The 19,224-nt window shown below is 43.1% G+C and overlaps 1 protein-coding gene across 1 annotated transcript in view; it reads right to left on the reverse strand.

Annotated features, from left to right (window-relative positions):
- Window positions 1-19,224, reverse strand: part of ATP6V0A4 (ATPase H+ transporting V0 subunit a4) — a 92,202-nt gene that overhangs the window by 68,845 nt on the left and 4,133 nt on the right. The window contains exons 2-3 of the mRNA XM_042973280.1: window positions 4,022-4,116; window positions 458-591 (exon numbers count right to left, since the gene is read on the reverse strand). Coding sequence (XP_042829214.1) covers window positions 458-591; window positions 4,022-4,116 — 229 coding nt within the window. The remainder of the gene's footprint in view (window positions 1-457; window positions 592-4,021; window positions 4,117-19,224) is intronic.

The raw sequence follows: 19,224 nt of genomic DNA on the forward strand, positions 1-19,224 counted from the left end.
GAAATGATACCCCAACATCACACTCAAGACTGTCTAGCCCTAGAATGTCACTCTAGGGAGACTGTGCACTTTGTCCTCAGACCAGCTAGTTAGGAACAATTGGTTTCTGTCTTCGGAACAAGGTTTGGTAGTCCACATGCCCATTGGAGAGCTCTAATTCTTTGAAGGTACTATGTAGGAAATAAAGTATAATGCCATCTAACATGTAGTGACTGCATTAGAGCCTCAAAACATTCCTATAGAAGAGATACATCTAGAGGAAAGGAGAACATGTTTGCAAGTCACTTCTCAACGTTATCACAAACCTTAGCCAGAACAACTAGAACCACGTGGAACTCCATCTATCCCAGCTCAGGGCTCTACTCCCTGAACTTAGTTCACTACCAAGAAGTTGGTGTGAAAGAGATGTCTACACCCACCCCACCTTCCTCTGGTCTCCCAAGAATGTGGCACCTACATCTTTGAACTGAACCAGTCCAAGCTCCCCAAGCTCAGCCACACAGCAATATGCAGCCTCCACCTGGAGAAACAGCTGGGACAAACACATCTCCTCACTGCGAAACACGGACGCCATCTTGACACAGCCTTGGTCTGCAGGAGACAAAGACATCGGAGGGAATAAGAGTATAGAAGCCTTAGGATGAAAACTGGCTTTAGTTGCATTATATTAATATCCGACAGGGGAAAAAAATCCAACAGGAATGACTCTTAATTCTAAAAATATAAACAAAAACAAGATAGCACTTTTCACCACCTATCGGACTGGCAAGAGATTAAAAAATATGAGTAAAGACCCATGTTGTGGACGGTATGAGAGAGCAGGCATCTTCATACACTGTACTTTAGTCTTGGAAGTGTACATTTGGACAGTTTTTTTCAGAGAGCAATTTGTCAGTGTCTATCAAATTTTATAGCACTCATATCCATGACCCAGGATTTTCACTGCTATTCATCTGGACAAACTTGAAGATGTATGGGAAAATGTATGCACAACGATGTTCCTGATAACATTGTATATCATAATTATAATAAATGGATCTAAACCAGATATCCATCAACAGGACAGTGATTAAGCTGACTCACAGAACCCTGTGCAGTCAGCCAGAATGAAATAAATCTGTATGTATGTCCTCTGTATGGAAAAAGGGTATTCATGTAGAACCCACTCCCATCAAAGGCCCTCTGGACTGCTCTAACACTGCCAAGCCAAATCAATTTCCCCAAAGACCAACCTTCTGGAATAACTATCACACCTCCAGAATGGGCCCCTTTTTCTCATTTCATTTTATAATATATACAGTAGCTGCTGTTTGACAGACACTGGGGTTATCCCTTCTCTGCTTTAATTATTCTTTTATCTCTATTTCTCATAGAATCAAGTCTAAAACCCTTGATTTGGCCAACAAAAAGGCTGTATATCTGGCCTTTGCCTTCCCCTCCAGCTTCATTGCCCTTCACACTGCTCTCTGGACACACAATGTCTCCCGGAGCTCCCTCCTACCTCAGGACCTTTGTCCATGCATTCCCCTAGATTTGGAACCTCACTTTCTTCCTCCCCAAGTCCCCCTGGTTTCCATGCACCCAACACAATCCTGTCATTGGAGCCTCAGTGCAAAGATCCTCTTCTACCCTAAGCCCTTTCAGACCACCACCACCACGTGAAACCAGTACTCCCAGAAGATAAATCATCGGCAACTACTTGTTTCACGTTTGTGTTGCCCACTAACCAGTAACTTCCATGAGGTGAGAACTATGTCATGTTTTCCATTCTATCACCAGTATAGCTCAGCCACAAAGCAGGTTCTCAAAAGTTATTGCCCAATTTATTGACTAGAGACCAAACATCATCCCTCCCTCCAGAATGCATCGCCTGATGCTGCATTTTTTGCCTTTTGACAAAAGATGACTCAAAACTTTTCATACTACCCTCTCTGATAAATAAAGGAATGTTTCCGTAGAAGAGAGACACAAGACATTAGCATCAAGCAGACCAAGAACACAGTGTAAAGGGCCTTCTTACCCCGGCTTTGTCCCAGCAGGCTCTAGACAGGGATCCGCAGCAGGGCGGGGGCTACAGCTCTCTGGTACTCCCTCGGCCCAACCCCCCTAGCAGGGATCCCCCAGAGGCAGCTGTGTTTGGTCAGGGCCTGTGAGTGACAGGCCTGGGACCAGGATTCCTTGGGTAGCTTCCCTAAGGCAAAGAGCCCCTCCCGGTGCTTCTCCTCCCTAGGTGCCTACAGAGCCCAGAGGCAGCTCTGTTGTATCAACACCTGCCTGGGAGTGAGGAGAACCTGCCTCACCGGCCAGCCCTGCTCAAACCCCCTCCCTCCCCCAGCCACCTGAGCCCAGGGCCACGACCTTGGAGCCCCAGCAGTGGAAGCAGTGACTTTCTCCTGTAAGAAAAGTAACTCACCCCTCGGTGGGCAGAGTTTTGGGAAAGGTTTCTAGAGGACTTAGAAGGGCCCTAGAGACAACCTTCCAGTGCATCTACTAAGCACATCAAACACTCCTTCTTGTCACTGTAAAATGAAATCTTTTGGGACATGAAAAACAAATCATGCCCACTATCTTATCAACAACTATCTTCAAAAACACTTCACTTGCAACAGAGAACAGACAGATAAACACTCAATAGCTAAGATCGGCTTCCAGTGTGGCCCAGGTAAAGAGACAGGGCCAGACATGACTATTTACCCTTTGACCGAGAATTACTGTCCTGATCAACTTATTTGGTGGAGGGGGCCGAGGAGCAGAGGAGTAAAGCAATTACACCGCGTCTCCTGGTTGGGGGTCCTCTGCAGTGGCCACCTTCGTTCACAATAATGAGCTTGGCAAAGCAGCTTTCCTGGGGGGTGGGGGGGGGTGCAGATCCCTTCATGCACCCACCTGGGGTGAGTGGCACATGTACCCTAGAATAAGAAGGGTGTTTTGTTGCTGTTGTTACTTTTTAGAGTGGAAAAATTAAAGCAACCGCAAAAGTACAGAGACCAATATAAGGCACCCCCATATTCACACTGCTCAGCATCAACTGGTGAATTTTGTATCATCAGTTCTTTCACCCACTTCTCCTACCCACCCCAGGCTACGTTGAAGCTAATCCCACACATATTTCTTCTTTCAAAATATTTCAGTATGTATCTCTAAAAGATACATTTTCATATACATATATTATATTATATATAATATATATTATATATTATATATTATGTATTATATATTATATATAATACATATGTAACCTAAAAGATACATTTTCATTAACATATATTATATTATATATATTATAATATATATTATATATAATATAATATACATAATACATATGTAACCTAAAAGATACATTTTCATATACATATATTATATACTATATAATAATATAATATATATATAATACATATGTAACCTAAAAGATACATATTCATATATATTACATATATAATACACACATATGTAATACCATGGTCACACTTAAAATTCAACAGTAATTCAACAGTAATCAAATATCCCGTCAATATTCAAATGGCCCAGGTTGTCTGAGGTCTTTTTAGTAAGCGCCTCAGGTGATGCTTGTGCGTCATCAAATTAGAACTATTGCTTTTGAGAACACAGGGTGGAAAATCTAACTTTACCTTGGGAGGCAGCAGGGTGAATGCAGGCAGTTTGGGAAGATCAGCTGAGAAGGGGCAGCTTGAACCTGGGGGAGTGGAGGCCAGGGCCCCTGGGGGGAGCAGGTGGCCTGTAACGAGGCCTGTAGGAAAAGCAATGCTCGGGTTTCTTCAGACACAGAGGTTGGCCAGAGCCACCCACCCCAACATGGCAGAATCACTCGAGCCCAGCCTCACCTGGTCAGACTTCTCAAGGCTGAACTCAGGACCCACAAAGCAGAGGAGAAGGATTAGAACTGGCAACTGCAAAGAGAATGACCGACACTGATTCCGTCTCTCTTGCCAAATGAACTCGAGGCAAGAGGAGCCCCTGCCTCGACTGGTGCCTCCCTCCTCATGCCCCTTCCGCTGCCTACCTCCCATTCTGCTCTTCAGCCCAGGTGGGGTTTGCTGGGTCCCCCGGTCAGTGGGTGGTGCAGACGTCCTCAAATGTCCCAGTGCCCAGGAATCACTGAGGAAAAATATAGACGAAAAGCACACCTTGATGGTTAAGACCAGAGTTTACAACCAAACGACCCGAGCCACGATCCCAGCTCTGCCATTGACCCTGGGGAAGCTTATTTAACCCCAGGTTCCCAGTATCCTCATCTGCAAAGTATAACAGAATATTAATTATTTTGAATGGAGAAGGAGAGGAGGGAGAATGCATTTCAAGGTTTGCTTCTTTTTTTCCCTCCTAAAGCCCTAAGTGGAAAATGCAGAAGGACAACACACTCACAGGACACTGGCAGGACAATAAATTAATACAATCTGTCTGAAAGGCCATGTGTATATCCTTTGACCCAGCAACCCCACTCTAGGAAGTTCATCCTACGAAAAAATTTGGAAGTTGTATACGGAAATTTAACCACAATAATGTCTATTGCAGCATTATGTGTAATAGGTGTGTAACCATAAATGACCTGAATTCTTGCATCCATTCAATAAATCTTTATTAAGAGTCTACTATGTGGCTCCTTCTGTTCGGGGCTGGGGGTGGGGGGCGGGGTGGGGGTAGGGCAGTGAGTAAGAGACAAGAGTGCTTGCCCTCACCAAGCTTCTTGTCCACGGGGCAAGAGACGAACAGTAAACGAGTAATAAGTTAGCCAGATATCACAGATTATAAAAAGTGCTATTATAGAAAGATAGGCTTTAGAGAAAGGAAGAGAGACTACTTTACATAAGCAGATAAGGCCATTTAGGCTGAGGCGTGGAAGATTTAAATGAGTCAGTCTTGCAAAAAAAAGTGGGGTTGGGGGGGGTGGGAGTTGGGGGGGGGGGCGGGCAGGAGGTATTCCAGGCAACAGAAACAGCCATTCAAGAGCAGGGAGGTGTAGGTAACTTCATCCCCACAGCTGAATGCTTCCTCTGCGCTGGGTATCGTTCCTGCACTTTAGAGTACCTCAAATTACATCACATGGGCCAATCTATTTAATCGTTTCAATAACCCTAGGAGGCCGACAGTATTCTTATTCTCAAGTCACATATGAGGAAACAGAGGCGCAAAAAGGCCAAGAAAGTGGCCCAAGGTCACACAGTCACTCGGGACAGGTCATCTAACACCAGAGTCCCTGTTGACAACTACGCGTGATATTGTTTCATAGTCCAAGAAGGCGCAACACATTCAAGAAACAGAAAGGAGGCCAATGTGGCTGGGGCATGAGAGGGGTGGGGAGAGGGAGTATAAAGCACATCAGAGTGGAAACAGGGAGCCACGGAAGTTCTGATGGGCCGATAGGAAATTTGGATTTTGTTCTTTCGCTTTTTTTAGGAACTTGTGATTTTATATATTTTGATTATGATTAGGAAATTTTGATTTTATATATTTTGATTATGATTTATATATATTTTATTTTTTACAATCATACCGGGAAGCCCTTGGAAATTGTGAAGCAGAGAAATGACATTACTTAACTGATTCACATTAAAAAAAAATTTTTTTTTAACATTTATTTCTTTTTGAGAGAGAGAGTGCGAGAGAGAGAGAGCGCACGTGCAAGTGCATGTGCGTGGGAGGGGCAGAGAGAGGGAGACAGAGGATCTGTATGCGAGCGTACAGCCCAATGTGGGCTCGAACTCATGAACCGTAAAATCGTGACCTCGGCCGAAATCAAGTCAGCCATTTAACCAACGGAGCTACCCAGCCACCCCAACTGATTGACATTTTTGAAAAATTACTTTGATTCTGCTTCTGGAAAGATGGAGTGGAAATATTTTTTCTTCCCAATAACTAAAACTGAAAACCCGGAACATTATACGTACAAGAAATATTAGAAGACTCTGAAAGGTAGAGAGAAGACAGACCTTCTAGGAACCTCAGGGTGTGAGGAATGACAGAGGCAAGTTCTCTGGGGTTTCTTTTGCCTGTTATGTTCTAGGCATGGTGCTGCAGAAGCCAGCAAGGTAGGCAGATAGAAAAAAAATCCCCAATACAGCCTGCTCTCTCTAGCCAAGGCATCAGGAAAGAGGCAGCCTAGTAAGAAAGAAGACTTTCAGATAGTAATCACTCTAATCCAGCCAAACACCACAGAAAAAACTGTGATTCTATGCCCACCCATGTCAGCAAAGCCCAAGTGGGGAGAGCCCAGTCTTCTACCTTCCCCCACGTGTACCAAAGCGACACCCTCCAGTATCGTGTCAGAGAAGACCAAGTGCGGAGTCTGAACTCCCAGACTCACCCTGTGGTAATAAGACACCCTTTGTTAACCTCACTGGGTGATGTCAGAGGAGATCTAATGGGAACTTTCCCAATTGCCATTGGCAATGAGGCCACCCCCTCATTGAGGCCATGTGGGGACCAGTAACCAGGCATTCCTCTCCTCCCAGCCAGGGTCTTATCAGCAGAGGTATAATGAATAGAAAAATAAAGTAGGAGAAACCACTCTAGTTAATTTCAAGACTTACCATACAGCTACACTAATCAAGATTGTGGTGCCGGGGGAAAGACAGACAAATAGGTGAATGCAAGAAAATAGAGAATCCAGAAATAGACCAACACAAGTCAGGCCAACTGATTTTTGACAAAAGTGGAAAGCATTTCAGTAGAGGAAAGATCACCTTCTCAGCAAATGGTGCTAGAGCAAATGGACATCCACAGGCCAAAAATGGAACGAAGACCTAACAACCTTCACGCCCTTGACAAAAATTAACCCAAAATGGATCAGGGATAAATTTCAAATGTAAAACTAGAAAATTTTGAGCAGAAACATAGTAGAGCATTTTCAGAACCGAGGGTTTGGTGAAGAGTTCCTATAATAAGACACATAAATTGCTATCCACAAGAGAAGTAAAAAAAAAATTAATTCAAAAATTTGCTGTGCAAAAGATTCTAGAAAAAAGGATAAAAAGACAAGCTCAAGACTGGGAGAAAATATACGCAAATCACGTATCTGATAAAGGACTCATACCTAGAATTTATCAGGTTTTCAAACTTCAACAAAATATCAAACAATCCAATTGGAAAAATGGGCCAAAGCCATACGACATTTTACCTAAAAAGATGTACAGATGGCCACTAAGCACAGGAAGAGACGTTCAACATTATTAGCCATTAGGGAAATACAAATTAAAACCACCATGAAATATCAGTATATACCTATCAGAACAATGACAAATAATAAATAGTGACAATTCCAAACACTGGCAAAAATGTGGACAGACTGGATGTGTCATGTATTGCCAGTGGAAATGTAAAATGGTACACTCTGGAAAACTGTTTGGCAGTTTTTAAAAAAAATATTTGTTTTTAGTGTTTACTTATTTTTGCGACACTGAGACAGAGCATGAGATTGGGAGAGGCAGAGGGAGAGGGAGACAGAATCTGAAACAGGCTCCAGGCTCTGAGCTGCCAGCACAGAGCCTGACACGGGGCTCAAACCCACAAGGCACAAGATCATGACCTGAGCCAAAGTCAGATGGTTAACCGACTGAGCCACCCAGGAGCCCCTGTTTGGCAGCTTTTTAAAAAAAACTAAATATGCACTCTCCTTAGGACCCAGCAATCACACTCATGCTATTTATCCCAGAGAATGGAACTTACGTTCACCCCTAAAAAAGCTATACATCAATCATAGCAGTTTCATTTGTAATAGCCCAGAACTGGAAACAACCAAAATATCCTGCTTATGGTATATTCATACCTGAGAATACCACTCATCACTAAAAGCAATAACTATTGATAAACACAACAACCTGGATAGATCTCAAGGTGATTAAGTGAAAAAAAAAAAAAAAAACCAATCTGAAAAAGTCATGCACTATATGATTCCAGTTAGACAACATTCTCTAAATGACAAAAATTATAGAGATGGAGAAGAAATTACTGGTTGTTAGGCATTAGGAATGGTCATGGTGGTGGTGTATGTGTGTGTCTATGAGGGAGCAACATGAGGAAAATCTTCATGGTGACAGAACAGTTCTACAGCTTGACTATGGTGCTGGAGATGTGAATCTATACATGTGATAAAATGACACAGAACCATATACAAGCTTTCTATCATTGTCAATTTCCCCATGTAAATAACCAATGGGGAAAACTGCTTGAAGGGCACACAAGACCTCCCTGTACTATTTGCAACTTTCTGTAAAATCTGTAATTATTTCAAAATAAAAGGTTAAAAAAAAAAAAGATTTCAGAAAGAGCAAAGAATTGTGCTTAGCTGGCGTTATATAGTGGAGAGAGGACAGAGACAAATCTCTGGAGATGTGTGTTCTAAATCAAAGTAGCCCGGGGGGGTTGAGTGGCCCCAGGGAAGGCGGCTACCCGTCAGGAGACTCAGTTCCTTCACTGAGTCTGGACTGACTCAGTTCCTTCACTGGAAAAGGATCCTAAGCCAGATTGGTGGTTTTCAAACTGGTGCACAGAACCCTGGAGATTTTGCAGAACCCTCTTCAGGGGCCGCTTTGAGGAAGAAGTAAAAGAACAAGACGGTTAAGCGAACTCTGACACATCTCTGTGATAGAATATAGTGCAGCTATTAAAATAGCATGAAAAGCATTCTACAGACAAGGAAACAGGTTCTTGGAACGCTGTTGATAAAAAGTATTTTATGAAACAGTATCATTGAACTTTCTTCAACATGTATAATCAATACAGGAAAGATGTGGAAGGAACTATACTGAGATCATCATGGTGGATAGAATTTGGATTTAGATTTATGTGTTTTGTCCTTTTCTTTATTCCCTGATATTTCCATAACGAACACATAAAGCTCATATATTACAGGTCTTCAACTTTGGGGCCAGAAGGCTTTTGGATTTCAGAATGTCGTCTATTTTAGAAAGTTAAGCCAGGTATATACTATATGTTATATAACACCACATGGGCCCTGGGGGCAGCACGCTGTAATCAAAGCATGTTAATCTTTCTGTACTTAAATATATACATCCTCACTATGAAGAATCAATAAAAATTACACATGCCTCACGTTAAATCAGGTCAGACTGTGCTGCCACGTGCATAAAAACATCTTTGTTTTCAGAGCTTTATGGATTTCTGGAGAGCAGATCACAGATTATGGACCGTAAAGACAAAAACAGTACAAGAAACTGCTTTGAGGGGAAACTTTAAGCCCTCGGTGATGCAATGTTACAAAACAAAATGTCAACTTGAGCGGGCCTCATATTCACAGCTGTGTAAGTAATAAAATGGACCTGGACCTGGAGACTGATCAGACAAAAGAAGAGAGGGAAGGTAACAGTTACGAGAGTAAGGATAGAAACGGCACCGATTTCATTTCCATGGAGCATTACTGGTGCTCGCTGAGTGCCTCTCAGAGGCCAGCACAACAGTAAGCATCTACAGATGCTCATGAAGCATGTCTTGATGCTTACTCATCCAGGGCTTATTTATGGGGCACCCCCAGTGCGTCAGGCCCTGTTTTAGGCTCTGCAGACACAGCAGGAAACACAACCAAGTCGCTGCTTTTTTTTTTTATTATTATTATTTTAATGTTTATGTATTTCTGAGAGAGACAGAGACAGAATGCGAGTGGGTTGGGGCAAAGAGGGAGGCACAGAATCCGAAGCAGGCTCCAGGCTCCTAGCTGTCAGCACAGAGCCCAAAACGGGGCTCGAACCCACGAGCTGTGAGGTCATGAGGTGAGCTGAATTCAGACACTCAACTGACTGAGCCACCCAAGCGCCCCAAAGTCATGGCTTTTATGGAGCTTACGTTTTAGTGGAGATGGGAGAGACCAAAAAGAAACAAGTATTCAATTCAAAAGATAATGTCAAACGCCAATAAACTGAGAAGAGCAGTGTGAGCATATTATTTGGAGATTTAAAAAAAATTTTTTTTAATGTTTATATTATTTTTGAGACACAGAGAGACAGAGCATGAGCAGGGGAGGTGCAGAGAGAGAGGGTGACACAGAATCCAAAGCAGGCTCCAGGCTCTGAGCTGTCAGCACAGAACCTGATGTGGGGCTCGAACCCTCGAACCCATGAACCGTGAGATCATGACCTGAGCTGAAGGCGGTCGCTCAACCGACTGAGCCACCCAGGCGCCCCTGGAGATTTTGAAAGTAACCACAAAAGGACAAAATTAGTCAAGAGTAAGAACAAGGCTGCAGATGGAATGGAGAGGGAGGAGATTTGAGCACTGCTCTTTCAAACCCTTTGTACGACTTGATTTTTACAGTTTGTATCCATCAGCTAATTTGAAGAAAATCAAACATTTAATTAAAACGACAATAAAATAAAATAATCTCAAAAATATTGACTGAGCAACTATGAAGTGCCAGGCAAGGCACTAGGCACTTAAGGCACGAATTGGGCAAAACAGTGCCTGTTGTGGTAAACTCTAGCAGGGCAGGCAAAAGTAATAATCCCAATATCAATGGCAAACAGATGATGCCCACTACGGGCAAATTTAAGACAAAACCCTAAGAAATAGGTATTATTAAAACCCTCGTTGTTATTGTTTGTCTGGTTTGCAGATTAGCAATCCGAGATGGGTAACACATTCAAGGTTGCTCACTAGCAAGTGGTAGAGAGGGGACTTGAAACCAGGTAGTGTGGCCCCAGAGCTGAGACAGTCTAGTCTCAGTAATCAAATTATTAAACAACCACGGGGACAAATGTGTCAGAACTAAGATGGGTACACTGAAGGAGAGAACACAGCTCTCTAAGTCGTGTAACCTGACTCCTTCTTGGGGAAAGAAGGCAGTATACACAGGGCAGAGAGAATGAGGGGGTGGGGAGAAAGCGGGCAGGATGAGGACATGATCTGCAGGCTGTATTAAGGACTGTGCCTTTATCACAAGAGCATCTGGGGCCCTTGACGGCTCTGAAGCAGGTAGGGTAGGGGTAAATGGCACAACTTGGAAAACATATTTATTTTTTTAATGTTATTTATCTTGAGAGAGCGAAGAAGGGGCAGAGGGAGAGAGAGAATCCCAAGCAGACTCTGAGCTGCCTGCAGAGCCTGACAAGGGGCTTGAACCCACAATCCAGGAGATCACAACCCGAGCTGAAATCAAGAGTCTGATGCTTAACTGACTGAGCCACCCAGGCGCCCCAGAAAACACGTTACTAACTGCAGAGTGGACGCAAGGAGAGGCAATCCTCGCAGCAGACAGAGCAGTTCTGAGACCAGCACTGTGGCCCAGGCAAAAGACGAAATATCATTTCATCGTTAATACCCCGTGTGACAAAACAGAAAGCACACATAAAGCCCGTTTGTGGCATAACGAAGTAAGAAGAGTGATGGTTTGACTTGCCAGCTGAATTAGCTATTTTGACAGAACACCATTCTTACTTGAAAAGAACAGCTGACACACTGTGGTTATTCAGACATAGGCATTTGGCAGGCATTTTCTCAGAAATGATCCAAATGATTCTGTCACTTCAAAGGAAAACAACTGACATTGTTTGTTGCCAGTGATGAAATTCTAACTCTCAAATAACAATTAACATTTTGGAAAACTTTTATGCGCCCACATGAACGTGACAGCTTCTCAATGCTAACAACTTTTCTGATGAGGATATTTCTGTGGGGATATTTATAAATGTGAGTTTTAAAAGTTATTGTATAATGAAATGGGACAGCATTTGGGAGATCTGCAAAACTCAATGAACCATTATTTCCCAAATGCCCAATGCATGATGTTATAAAGTCATGCTTGGGCAAATGATCCACTGAAAAGTACATGCTTAACCAAGGGATTTTAATGAAAAGGTCATTGATTTGGTTTCAGAGTCCACACTGCAACTAAGCTTTTAAAAAGTACTACTTGTTGGGGCACGTGGGTGGCTCAGTCAGTTAAGCGTCTGACTTCTGCTCAGGTCATGATCTCATAGTTCCTGGGTTCCAGACCTGCGTGGGGCTCTGTGCTGACAGCTCAGAGCCTGGAGCCTCCTTCGGATTCTGTGTCTCCCTCTCTCGCTCTCTGCCTTTCCCTTGCTCACACTCTGTCTCTCTCTCTCAAAAATAAATAAACATTAACAAAAATTTTTTAAAAGGCCTATAGTATCGAAGAAAAATGTCCACAACTACTGAAAAGTCTAGTAAAACATTTTTCCTGGGATGAATCACTAAATTCTACTCTAGAATTAGTAGTGAATTCTACTACTGTAGTAGTGTTAGTTATTACACTATATGGTAACTAACTTGAATTTAAATAAAATTAAAAAAAATTTTTTTTCCCTTTCTAAAAACTACTTAGTTACGTGAGACCAGATTTTCATCGTATATTTCAAAAAAAAAAAAAAAAAACATAGAGCAATGAGCTGAATGTAAAAATAGATATGCAAAAGACACCCAGCTGTCTTCTATTGGTCACACATTAAAGAGATTTGCAAAAGAAAGCAATCAGTGCTACTCTTCACGAAACTGTTTTGGAAAATACAGTACTTTCATAAAACGAGGTGTTTATACTAACATAATAAACAGGTTCATATGAATTTAAATGAGTTCACACACAAGCATTTTTAAATTTCTCAGTTTTAATGCCTAGTGTGGGAAATATTAGTAGATAGGATCCACATAAGCCAAAGCTCTTTGGGGTTCTCAATAATGTTTAAGAGTGAAGAGGCTTCTAGACCAACACATTGGTCCGCCACTGGCCTGGGGTTTATCAGCTCACTAGAACTGCCTCGACAGGGGACACCACAAACTGGGTAGCGTAAACAACAGAACTCATCGTCTAGGAGTCCTGGAGGTGGATGTCGAAGATCAAGGTGATAGGGGTGGGGCGTTATGATTCCTTCTGAGACTATGGGGAAGAATCTGTTCTATGCCTCTGATCTGGCTGCTGGTGATTCACTGGCCATCTCTGGGGTTCCTTAGCTACAGAAGCCTCTGGGATCTGACTTCATCTTCACATGTGTGTGTGTGTCTGTGTCCAAATCTCCCCTTTTAATACGGACATGTTGGTTGGGGGCAGGGGCCCACACTACTCCAGTAAGAGTATGACTTCATCTTAACTAATTACCTCTACAAAGACCCTATTTCCAAATAAGGTCACATTCTGAAGTGCGGGGTTAGGACTTCAACATATGAATGGGGGGGGGGGGGCGGGTGGAGGACACAATTCGGTCTGTGACAAGGGGGAAGCAATGAAATCAGGCCTGAGTGTGGGAGACCTGAAAGGTTCCAAGGCAGGACAGAGGAGACGGACCAGGAACGGAGATCGAGGAGAACAGTCCGAAGAAAGAGAATTCGAGAGAAGTGTCTTGAGACACTTCTTGAAGTGTCTCAAGAAGTGTCTCACTTCTCAAGTGTCTCAAGAAGTGTTGTGTGGAGGGCTCACACAACAGGAGAGCTGAGAAGCATCTGGAGGTGCCTGGTGACACTGATGGACCTCCTTCAGGGGCATGAAGGAGGCAGAATTCAGAGACTGGGGAACTGGGAAGTCACTGGCCAGTGAAGAAAGACAATACCGACAACTCTTCCAAAATACCAGGCTGTGAAAAGGAAGGAGGGAGCAGGGAAGGAACTGAGGAGAAAATTAGCCTCGTGGGAAGATTTCCTCTATTTTTTTCAAGGAAGACACAGTTAATAATCCAAGACAATTCTGTGAGCTCTAGGGGCCCAGCACGTGTAGAAACTGGCAACTTCTACTTTTCCTTATCTTTTAGGTGCTTGTGGCACAATCACCTTGAATCCCATAAAGGTATCTTTTACATCTCTCTGCAAGTGTCCCGACTGAGCTCGGTATCTTACACGCAGGATTTCATAGCATCGCTGACTCATGCAAGGTCGGAACGATTCAAGTGCGAGCACCCACAGTCCAGGTGGTCTAGGACCAAAGTAAACTTCCCAGATTCTCTCCTGTGATCTCAACAGTGGAGGAAGGAGAGAAAAGGGGAGAGGAGAGCCCTTCACAGTGATGAGCCTCAAGAGGGTTTCCGGTGACGGGCAGAAAAGAGCCAAAGACTGAGTCCTGACCACTCACTGGCCTGAAAGCATCCTTCCTCATTTATTCACTTAAAGATTTTATTTCCTTTTTTAAGTTTATTTATTTACTTTGAGAGAGAGGGCCAGCAGGGGAGGCACGGAGAGAGAGGGAGAGAGAGAATCCCAAGCAGCCTCCGCACTCCAAGTGCAGATCCCCACACGGGGCTGAAACTCACGAACCGTGAGATCATGACTTCAGCCCTGATCGAGAATAGGATACTTAACCAACTGAGGAACCCAGGCACCTCTCAACCCAATGCTTTAAAGGAAAATGACACTTACAGTTGGCACGAGGTCTTGAGGGAAACAACCCCCTTAGAACAGAATCAGTCCCCTAAGGCCACCTGTAAGAGTACTGTTTTGGACATTTAGCGGTTTCGTACCACTACTCCTGTTCTTTAGACAAGTCTGGGGCACAATGCCAGTTTGGGCCACTTTACACTTGTCTGGGCAGGTCTCAGGCGAGGCACTTTTGTGCCCGAGGACATTCTATAAGGTGGCTCTTGACCAGCTAAAGAGGCGAGCACTCCCTGTACATCTCTTCAAAGTGGACATTCCTTTAAACAAAGGGCCCCCTTTGTCCCTGTATCCCTCTACCGGGGATTAGGAAGATACTGTGCACGACCACATGTTCAGCGGTACAGGATCAACTTTCAGGAGATCATTATAATTTAAAAAATGAAAAGGGGTAAGTGGAGAGCAAGCTAAAATGCTTGCAAGGAATTTAATCCAAAAATAAAATTGTAGCTGCAGAAGTAACAACCTGATTCTCCACAGCGTCTGATTTTTCTGAAGTGAATTCCGGCCAGATGACCTTCCTTCACATAATTGATTTTAACATCCACTTACCTAGCAGTTCCCACCACTGGCCAGGCACTGGCCACCCACAAACCTTCACAGTATGCGTTAATGGAGACAAAGTACTAGAGACAGAGAATGGCTTGAGGTTGCTAAAAAGAGAGGGAATGACATTCAACTCACACACACACACACACACACACACACACACACAAATGCAATTTGTTGACAGTAATATCCAAGATTCACGTCATCAGCACACTGAAGTCAGTGTTCTCTGTGCTGAAACCAGAATCATCTCCTGCCACGTACATTCCCTTTCCCTCCTGGCCGTGGACTCCCTCCAGTGAGTGTCAGAGGGAACAATGGCGCACATCCAACATCAGGTGGGTCCTCACGGATGGTCTACACCTTTCTGTCCCCCAGATCATGCCCTAAAAAAGAAAGAGCCCTCCAACGTCTCTCACTGACTGGCACACTCTCTTCTCCCCTCCATCTCATCTCACCTCCTTCCCCTCAGCACAAGGCTGAGTCTCATTCCTTAGGAGAAGACCCTCCATCATGGAACCCTCCCGCGTCCTTTTTGACTGACTGGAAGTGAGATATAGGAAAATAAAATTTCATTATGAAGAGAAGAGAACGCCTCAACGTTTGTCATGGATGCGTTTTACCCATCAGATCTCCAAATTTGTCACTCGGGAGCCTCCCCAGTTATTTTTCTGTAATAATACTTTCCCCCAAATCCACTGGTGAGGCTCTTTTCAGCACAATTCCCACCTCTAGTTTCTTCTCCATTTAATATACTGTGTTGAGCAGAGTCACAGAATTGTACCCCTGGAGGAAAACTTTGAGATCCTCTAGTCCAATCCCCTTGCTTTAGGGTTGAGTAAACGACCCCAGGGGGTGAAGGGATGTGCCTAAGTCCTGCAGCAAATTAGTGGCAGAGCCTGACGCAGAATATGTGCTCCTGATTCTCATGGTCTCTTCACAGCTTTCCTGTTTGTTTCTCAAAGGACATAACATCCCTTTGTATCAGGTACTATATGTAGCAGAACCAGTTTATCCCCTCTGGAGAGTCCTGGGGACCCCAGACAAAGATTTTCTCACAGAGGATTGAAGGCAACATTTCCCTGGATTTTTCCCCAAGTGACTCCCTCCCAGAGAACCCCCACCACATCTCTTGGGAAGCATCATCACCAAGGTTACATGACTTCCCCCAAGGTCACACAGAGGGTGACAACGTGAAAAGGGAACCCAGGACTCCTGACTCAGGGCTGGTTGTCCAAGCCACAGGCAGCCTGGACAAGAGACAGATGGTGAAGGAAGGTTACAGAAGAGACCAGAAGACACGGCCGGAGAGAAGAAGCTGGATACCGGGAAGGAAGGCCAACAATCTCTGACTCGGCTCTCTGGTCCTTTTTACTTTTCACATGGACAAACTGGAAAAGAAAAACTAGCTGAGTGTTTACTACAAACGTGTAGTTTATTTCCCCAAAACCTTAGCTTAAAATTACTCTTTGAGAACACACATCTCTGTTTATTAAACACAAAATGGATCTGACCGCACGCAGTGTTGTGCCAACAGAAATATTTTGTACAAATGGTAAGGCTGGGAATGAAGGAGCCAGAAATAGCCACTCATAGGGCTGCAGAGCTGAACAGGACCTGCCCTCCTACTGTTCATTAACTTCACCTTAAAATGCCCTTACCTGTTTGACGCTAGTTACTCACTAACTTTTCTAACAGGTAGAGCTATCCCACAGTGGAACTGGCTGCCTTAACAATTGGTAAGAAGCCTGCTACTTGAGGCATTTTAGCAGAAGTCCAAGTCACAACCTTGAGAGCCAGGAGAAGTCAAATGCAGCCATACCAAACTCTCTAACTTCTCCTTTCATTGCAGGAGAGGATCCTTACTAGGTTAAGGATTGGGCCAGACGGCTTCTAGATCCCTTTCCAACATTGAGAGTCTATGGGGTTTTTTTTAATTTTTTTTTTAATGTTTACTTATTTTTGACAGAGAGAGAGACAGAGCATGAGCAAGGGAGGGGCAGAGAGAAAGAGGGGGACACAGAATCCAAAGCAGACTCCAGGCTCTGAGCTGTCAGCACAGAGCCCGATATGGGGCTCAAACTCACAGACTGAGATCATGACCTGAGCTGAAGTCGGACACTTAATGGACTGAGCCACCCAGGTGCCCCAATACAACTTGAAATTTGATTAAGATTTTTCTTTAATGCAACCAAGGATTTCCTGACGTTGAAAATTTTCCCACACAACCAGATAGGTACTGTTAAATGTAGTCTATCTGCTCTGTTGTGACTGTATTGCTTTCCTGTGGAATATCCTTTTTTAAAATACATTAATTTGAGGGACACCTGACTGGCTCAGTCGGTAGAGCATGCAACTCTCGATCTTAAGGTTGTGAGTTCAAGCCCCCACATAGGTGGTAGAGATTACTTAAAAATAAAATCTTTAAAATAAATGAATAATTAAATAAAATGCATTAATTTGATTTTATTGCCTGATTATAAGAGTAATATGTGTTCACTGCAGAAAATTTGAAAGACCCATAAAAGTGTAAAGAAGAAAATAAAAATTGTCTCAAAGTGTTAATTCTAGATATGGCTACTGCTGACATCTTGATAGGATGCTTCCCAAGCTTTTTCTTTGCCTATGCATGTGTAATAAATAGCTGGAATCCCACTGAATATATAGTTTCACATCCTGCTCTTTCTGCTTTGTATTATATAGCAAGTGTTTTTCCAAATCATTAAATATCAAAGGAAAAAAATATATCATTCTAAAACATCATTTTAAAAGCTATCTTTGGGCACCTGGGTAGCTCAGTCGGTCAAGCATCTGACTTTGGCTCAGGTCATGATCTCATGGTTCATGGGTTCAAGCTCTGCGTCAGGCTCTGGGCTGACAGCTCAGAGCCTGGAGCCTGCTTCAGATCCTGTGTCTCCCTCTCTCTCTTCCCCTCACTTGCTCACACTCTGCCTCTCAAAAGTAAATAAATGTTAAAAAAAAATTTTTTAACAGATAGAAGCTATCTTTTATTCCGCTATAAGGTGCTTCTAGGCTTACATTTTCACAAATATTATAATGTTGAGGTAGAGAATCTTGGATATACATTTTTATGCTCATCTCTATTTCCCTGGGGAAAAAAAATTTCCAATGAGCCTCACATAGAAAGAAAGGTGACTAAAATAAATTAACCCTTACAAAGTCTACAACTTAGCTACAAATAGCCCAATATCAGAGACTAGACATATGGTAACACAATGTTGTTGGCCCCAAGTACCTGACTGAGGCAACCCAACCAAAACAAAAAACAAAAAAACAACAAACAACAACAACAAACAAAAAACCCCATGACTCATCCTACTTATTTTTACAATATGTGTAATTGCAATTGTGCACACAATAAAAATAACCAGGTACATAAGGAAACACAGCAACATGGATGAAAACCAGCAGAAATAATAGACAAAAGAAACAGATCAATGGGGGTGAACAAATATTAAAGTTATAAAACAGATTTTTAAAAATTATGGTCACTCTGTTCACAAACATGAAAAATGAGACTGTATAACAAAAAGTTATTTCATAGTGGACAAAATGGAAATTCTAAAACTAAAATAACTGAAATTAAGAACCCAATGGGAAGGGGCACGTGGGTGGCTCAGTCGGTTAAGCCTCCGACTTCAGCTCGGGTCACGATCTCGCGGTCCGTGGGTTCGAGCCCCGCGTCGTGCTCTGGGCTGATGGCTCAGAGCCTGGAGCCTGCTTCTGATTCTGTGTCTCCCTCTCTCTCTGCCCCTCCCCGTTCATGCTCTCTCTCTGTCCCAAAAATAAATAAAACGTTAAAAAAAAGAACCCAATGGGTAGTTATAAAAATAAATTAGACACAGATGATAAGAGTTCTAATAAAAGATAGGTGGCTCAGTTGGTTGATCATCCAACCAGGTCACAATCTCACAGTTCATGGGTTCAAGCCCCACGTTGGGCTCTGTGCTGACAGCTCAGAGCCTGGAGCCTGCTTCGGATTCTGTGTCTCCCTCTCTCTCTGCCCCTCCCTGCTCCCACTCTGTCTCTGTCAAACATGAATACGTTAAAAATTTTAAAAAATATATAGGGCTGAAGAAAATATTCAGAATAAAGCCCATGAAAACAAAAGGATAGAGAATAAAGGAAATAGTAAGAGAATTAGAGTCTGCAGTGGAGAGAAAAGAATGGGACGGTAGTATTTGATGGCCGACATCTCAGCACTGATGAAAGACCTCAAACTCCATATTCACTTGTCTACAAACGTCAAGCCAGACAATTAAAAAGAAATCCATACTTGAACACACTGTAATAAAATTTCTGAAAACCAAAGAC

Source organism: Panthera tigris, chromosome A2, assembly GCF_018350195.1.
Source record: "Panthera tigris isolate Pti1 chromosome A2, P.tigris_Pti1_mat1.1, whole genome shotgun sequence".
NCBI lineage: Eukaryota > Metazoa > Chordata > Mammalia > Carnivora > Felidae > Panthera > Panthera tigris.